This window comes from Chinchilla lanigera, unplaced genomic scaffold (assembly GCF_000276665.1).
Source record: "Chinchilla lanigera isolate Chin_1 unplaced genomic scaffold, ChiLan1.0 scaffold00057, whole genome shotgun sequence".
NCBI classification, from domain to species: Eukaryota; Metazoa; Chordata; class Mammalia; order Rodentia; family Chinchillidae; genus Chinchilla; species Chinchilla lanigera.
In genome coordinates, this window is record NW_004955458.1 from 11,104,412 (window position 1) to 11,111,705 (window position 7,294).

General features: G+C 45.3%; 1 protein-coding gene across 1 annotated transcript in view; it reads right to left on the minus strand.

Moving 5' to 3' along the window:
* LOC102020531 (chromosome unknown open reading frame, human C12orf56) overlaps positions 1-7,294 on the minus strand; it is a gene marked incomplete at its 5' end in the record, with an annotated part of 52,619 nt that overhangs the window by 12,956 nt on the left and 32,369 nt on the right. Inside the window, 2 exon segments of the mRNA XM_013520919.1 lie at positions 5,167-5,256; positions 6,067-6,173. Coding sequence (XP_013376373.1) covers positions 5,167-5,256; positions 6,067-6,173 — 197 coding nt within the window.

Genomic DNA, 7,294 nt, shown 5'->3' on the forward strand with positions numbered 1-7,294 from the left:
AAAAAAAAAAATGCTCTTTCTAGAAGCTTTTCCTGATATTAAGTTTAAATTGACATTCCAGTCACTGTTACATTGAATTATAGTCCTCTATTTTCAGTAACAGCTTCTTTTCAAAGCGAAGGGAAGGAACTCTCAAATACTGGGTCACTTACTGTGCTAATATATTAATTCAACCCTAAGAATACTGAAAATCAAAGGGATATGGCATATTTCATGACAGATACAGGGAAGTTGATTGAACTAATAATATCTCCACTTATGAAAATAATATAGAGGGAAAAGTGAAAGTGAGTAACTGCCTTTTATTTGCTCAAATAGAATTTAATTTTAAATCCACCCCTTCTGCCACGAGGTCAATAATTTTAATTGAAGTGGTAATTTCATCCTGAAAATACAGCCTTACAGGACTGACATCACCGGCTTAAAAAAAAGTCCTAACCACTTAATACTATCATTTTTCACGTTGTTATTTCTAATATGAATTTTTAATATGCTATGCTTTAAAATACAGACACTGTAGGGCAAGCTTTTGGTTCCATAAGGCCGTCTACGATATCGTGGGAGGCAAAATTCTGGTATGGCTCACGATTCCCACTTCTTGGAGATGGAGGTAGATACGGGTATCCAGATCTGCTTCCTGTACAGTCCTTTAATTACGGGCAGGACCTGAGATCATGCTTGACTGCCGTGCCGATGACTATGTTGTATTACATGAAAATGGCAAAGAGGTTTCCTTTTTTGTTTGTTTGTTTTTTTTTCCGGTACCGGGAATCGAACTCACGACCTTGAGCTTGCCAGGCAGGTGCTGTGCCACTGAGCTAAATCCCCAGCCCCTGGTAAAGAGGTTATCCAACTAGAGAGAAAAGTGGAAACCAAGAGGTAGAGAACAAGGCAGAAAAGACTTCAAAGACTTCAGCGTGGGAGAACACAGAAGCAGTCCTGCATTTCCATCCGGGAGAGTAGAGAAACGGCAGTGCTGCCCCGCAGAGCGAAGCAGGAGAAGCAGCAGCGGAGTCCCGTCCTGTGCGTTGTAAAGCCGGGCTCAGCAAACTACGGCTTACAAGCCAACTCAGGGCACAGCCGGTTTTTATAAATAAAGCCGCTCTTCGCTTGTTTGTCTGCATGGCTGGGGTTTGAACCAAGGGCCTCACACACGCCAGGTAAGGAGGCTGTCACTGAGCTACACCCCCAGCCCTGTGAGGTTACTGAGCGCAGCCGTGCCACGTAGGTGCTGTCGGGGGCTGCTTTTGCGCTGCTACGGCAGGGCTGGGGAGTTGCGATAGAGACTGTACGCCTGGAAAACAAAAATATTTACTAACGGCTCTTTATAGAAAGGTTTGCAGATTCCTGCTACAGAGCACCGTATTCCTGTAGTTCCCAGCATATATCAGGTTACTTAAGAAATAGTAAGAAACATTATCATTAGAACTTATTTTTAGGGGCTGGGGACTTAGCTCAGCGGCACAGCGCCTGCCTGGCAAGCGCAAGGTCGTGAGTTCGGTTCCCAGTACCGGAAACAAAACAAAACAAAACAAAACAAAAAAACAAAACCTTATTTTTAAAAATCTTTCAGAAATAACTTGAGGGGCTGGGGACTTAGCTCAGCGGCAAAGCGCTTGCCTGGCAAGCGCAAGGTTGTGAGTTCGGTTCCTGGTACCGGAAAAAAAAACCAAAAAAACCAAAAAAAAAACAAAAACAGAAATAACTTGAAAAAAAAGAAATAACTTGGAGCTGCCGGGCATGGTGGTGCACCACCATGCTGTAATCCTAGCACTCGAGAGGCTGAGGCAGGAGGATTGTTGCGGGTTCGAGGCCAGCCTGGGCTACAAAGGGAGCTCAAGGCCAGCCTGAACGGCATAGCGAGACCCTGTCTCAAAAAGACAAAAAGAAAAAAAAATTGGAAAAGTTTTACTAAAAGTCACTATTCTAGAGTCCAGGACCCTCATTTTTTTTCCCACTTTATAATATAGTCAATTTAGACAATCAGTGATGGGTTGCAGGGGGATAAGGTTTTAGCCAAAACTTTACCCAAGGATAGAATTCATGGTCCTTAAGCACGTATGAGAGAGTCAAGCAGATCATAATTCAAACATCAAACACATACTTTCCGCAGAGAAGAATATGGTTAACCCCATATTCTTCCCTGCTTCCTTTTAATATCAGATGTCCTCGCCACCATCCGAGGTCCACTACAGACAGGGCCACCCAACTACAGCTACATTTTCGCGCCTTTCTAGTTCTCACTAATGGGATATCAGCGAAAGTGTTATGTGCTTTGCTTACACAGGAAATCTGGCTGGGCATGGTGGTGCACTCGTATAATCCCAGCTACCTGGGAGGCTGAAGCAGGAGGATCACAAGTTTGAGGCCAGCCTGATTTATTCAGAGAGAAGCTGTCTAAAATAATAAAAAGGGATAGGAATATAGCTCCGTGGTAAAGCGCCCCTCGCCCCTCATCCAGACCAAAAAAAAAAAACAGGAAAGAAAAAAGAAAACTTGCCCTTTTCTAAGTGTGTGAGGAAGTCAGGAAGATCAGCCAGCTTCCGCCATGAGGAGAGAAACGACCTGGTAGAAGATGGCTCAGTAAGAAAGGGAAGAAACGCAAGTCCCGCATTGACCTTGTGGGAGAAAGCTTGACTGTCTGCTCCGGGCTGTTATGTGAGAAAGACCTAACTTTCTTTTCCTTTTTGATCCATGTATTTACTTCTTATTGAACTTGTTAATGTTACAGAATTCCTGAACTGCCAAACCGGCCCTGAGACTCCAAAGAAAGAAATGGCACAACGGCCTGCCCCAGCCACCCGTCATAGATATGTTAGAACTCGATTCATGTGCATTTCTGTAGTTTCACAACCTTAAAAAGTTATGAGAGCTGGAATTTAAATCTGCTGTAGGTCTTCAGATTTCCAGTATAGTACAATACTAAGTAAAACCTCACCTTATTCATCTTACTTCATCTGTCAATAATATAATCCCCACAAAATTATAGGAAAAATGCATACTTTTCAAGGAAAATGTGTGGCTCAAGGTCAAAGAGATTCTTGTTTTTGGTTCCCCAATGAAGTCTTCAGCTTAACCAAGAATCTCTTATTTTTTGCTTAACCATCGGAAGTCCTCCTGGCTGGCTCGGCCACGCACCCAAGTACCCCAGGGCGGGCATCGCACCAGCCACCTCCTCAAGTCACGTCCATGTTACTGCTCAGAAGTGGCTGGTGGGGCCTGCCAGGGGCACTGCATGCAGCCCTCCTGCGAGTCCACTTCCTGCACCGAGATGGTCTTCCAGACTGCAGCCCTACAGGGAGATGCTCCCGGCACCAGGACAGGCTTGCTCACCCATGTGCTCTTACCCGTAGCAAGACTGCAACTTCTGCATTTGCCAAGGGATTTATTACAGAGAAACCCAGACTCGGCACCAAGGGTCACACGCCCCTATGAGATATTTCTCCTGCACCAAAGACACAAAACTCGGAAACACTGCTAGACTATCCTGGTAGGTGGAAAGATTTTCAGGAATCCTGGGGAGGCTAGCTTCCTCAAGTCCCCTTTAAGGACTGTATACTGCTGGAGCGTGTAAGCTGCAGGTATTAAAAACAGAAGTGCTACATTCGTGTCTTGAGTCCTGCCTTGCCAAGTGAACACGATGAAGACACACCAAAAGGCTGACCCCAGAGCTAGCTGGGATAGTCACAGCATCTGCGGAACAACCAATGCCGTAGCTGGGCACAAGTATACAGGCAGTTCCTGCCAAAGAGCACGCAAAACCCGCGAAACTTAAACAGGTTCCTATGAAAGAGCACGCAAAACCCGTGAAACTTAAATGGGTTTTGTTGGATGAGGTTTTGCTTGAGTTGCTTTGACCCTGTAAGACAGGTCGGTGAATCCCTTAGCCTGAGCAGAAGCTGTGCTCTTCCACAGCAGGTTACTCCACCATTTGGACTTAGTTAGAGGAAGCTGCAGCAGCAGCCGAGGTAGAGCTGCCAGCATCAGAAGCTCTCTGGTTCCACTTTATGGATTTCACTAGACATCACAGCTGCAATGCGTCTCAGGTTACTTCACCAGGCAGCGTGCTCCGTCAAAGAACTTCTTCCGAAGCAAAGCAGACACGGCCTTCATAAGGACACAGGGAAAGCACTATCCAAGAGCAAACTCCTAAGGACCTGAATTCCCATCTCCCTTTGGCCATGTATTTTAGAGAATCTTTACGACAGCAGCGTATCCTACATGCTGTAAACTCTTCAACGTCATTCACTCCGGGGTCCTACAGTTACAGTCACGTGCCGAATGATAAAGAGGTTTTTGTTAATGACGGTCCAGTGAGATTATACTGCAGCTGAAAAATTCCTATCTCCTCATGACGCTGTAGCCCATGACATGCAGCTGTCATAACTCTGTAGCATAGTGCACGGCTCAGGTTGTTCGGGGTGCTGCGGCTGTAGACACACCTACTGTGTGGCGTGTCCCATAAAAGTGCAGCACATACAATTCTATTCGTACATAATGATAATAAATGACAGTGTTACCGGCTGTGTGTTTGCTATACTATGCTTTTTAGTATTATTTTAGTGTATTCCTAATAAATAAAAAATTTACTGTGAAACAAGATGCTGTTACAGCAGCAGCAGCCTCAGACATCTGCTTCCCGCGTCACTTGCTCTCGCGCTGGTTTAACCTCGTGTGGATTTGTGCGTCACAGCCCTGGGAGTACTAGGCTATGCCGTACACACACGTATACACCATACAGCCTAGGTGTGCGGCAGCCTATCCCTCTAGGTTCGTGTGAGCAGACACATCCCTATCACTAAGCAACGCATGACTACCCATAACAAATTGGCTACCGCAGCCACTGCCTTTGCCATGTAATTTTCTGTTGTGGATATAGATGTGCCCCGGGAAATTCTAATGCAGACTTTTCATGCATGATGGCTCAGCTGGCCTTTCTCAAATATGCCAGACTAGGACGAAGGAAAGAAAATCTTTGTGCCCTTAATAATCCAGAGGGATAGCATGTGCCAGTTAATCTCCTCACAGAAGGAAGCGGAAACATGAGAGAGTGTGATATCCTTCTGAGGGGTTAAACAGGAGTTACAGCGGTGAGAATATTTAAAAGACACTCAAGGGTAGTAACGGGTTGCAGCTACAAGATCCAAAAAAACCCACAAAACTTACTTCTTAGCGGCCAGTGTATTCAGGCGTGCGGATTCAATTTCTGTCTCTCGGAACATCAGTCCCAGGGTCTGTATAATTTCAATGCATGCCCTAGGAAGCAAAGAGGAAAAAGAATGGAGACAGCCTGATTTCATCAGAAGTTCAGGATTATGTGAAAGCAGGAATCCAGGAGACAATCGCTTTAGACATCCGTACAAGAAAAGTGTAGAAAAGCCTTCACATCACACTGTCAACACTGGCTGGGCTTGGTGGTGCACACCGGTAATCCCAACACTCAGGAGGCTGAGGCAGGAGGTTCACCACAAATTCAAGGCCAGCCTAAGCTACATAGTGAATTCAAAGCCAGTCCGAACTCTCAAAAAACAAAACAAAATGAATCAAAATTGTCAGCATCGGCGAAGTGCCTTGTCTGTGCTGCTATGTTGTAAGCCATCGTGTGTTCGATGAATGACATTGTCATAGTACACGCACGAATAACGGTGCACGGGTTGCCTGAGTGGCTGCTGATAGTTTCCTGTCAGGATTAAATCACTGTCATATTTTTGTATGTTTATCTCCCCAACCTTTTTAGGGTAACCACACACTACTTTAAGTTTATTTCAGATAATTTTAGTATTTTAATATAGGTAATATATGGCTCAAAATGTCAAAGGAAAAAAAGAAAATACAGGACACTGAAAAGATGTTTCTTCTCCCGTCAACCGTTTCTTCCCTTTTAGGGAAGCCTGTATTTCTAGTCTCTTGTGCATCCTTCCCTTAAAATTAGAACAAAAGGAATGCTGTTTTTTAAAAAATCTGCATGTAGCAAAACTCACACCACCATTAACCCTTAGTACTGCATACATTTTGCTGAGCGCCTATCATGTACCTTTAACATATATCAGATTATCCAGTACTTACACCAGCTCGTCAGCCCTTTGGCTTTTACTGTGTAGTGCGCTCTTATCCTTAGACTCTGGCAAGTGCTCCAGAAGTTTGTTCACTAGGAAATAGAAAAGGTCACTGGTCTGTAAAAGCAAGTGAGAAGAAGACGGTTAGTTAAGGGGTCAGTTCTTAAAACTCTCTACCCTTCTATCAAAGTCTGAAGAAATTATGTGTTTGATTAAAGAAGACACTAGGCTAGTCCAAATTGAAAATATACCTCTGTTTACAGCCAGGAAACTACTGCCCGGGGGACAGCCACAGGAGCTAAAAGGTGATGTCGAGGGACTGAAGATTGTCCAGAAGTGAGTGTATAACCTCAACTCATTCTGTCATCCGGGAAAATGGGACTGTGTCATTCTTGCCTTTCCAAAGTAATCTGGCTATCATAAAGAATACAGTGAGATAATGGAAAAGCTCTCATTTAAAAATATTTACTAGGGGCTGCGGATGTAGCTCAGCGGCATAGTGCCTGCCTGGCAAGCGCAAGGTTGTGAGTTCGATTCCCGGTACCAGAAAAAAAAAAACTAAAAAAAAAATAAAATAGTAAAAATATTTACTAACACAAAAACAAATGGACAGCAACAGCCCATGTTAAAAATGGTGAAAATGGTATTAACACTCCTGGCGACGCAGTGGAAATACAGACAGCCATCTGTCTGACTGAACGCAGATGCAGAGTTTAGGGCTCATATTTTTCTGGTCTTCCCCAGCCTCATGAGCTCAGTGAAGTACGCAAACTGGCCCGTAAGATCAGGCAAGCCGGTACTAAGAAGAAAAATAATGCAGTCGCTTCTCTTTTCGGCCCCTCTGCGGCTCCCTCTCCCCCTCTGAGTTTTGATTACTCGTGACAACGTTCCCTCTGCCTTGACAAGCCTAGGTGTGCGCTTACTACGTGATGTGCTACGAGAGAAGGCCGAGAGCGGCTGGGGAGGACGGGGCGGGACCAGGAGCAACGTGAAGATCAGCGCTCGCCCAGGACGCGGGCTCAGCCGGAGCCCGATGACCTCGGGGCGCAGCAGGCTGACGCGCTGCCTCGGAGGCCTGGCGCTCTGGGTGCGGATCCCAGCCTCGGCACCCGTTTGCTGTACGATCTCGGCAAGTTACTGATGTCCCCGCGACTCATTTCCTCGTCTCTAAAGTGGGTTCATAATGTTACCTTGCGGAGTTGTTGTTAGGACTAAAATTCACAGGCTGCATAAAGCGC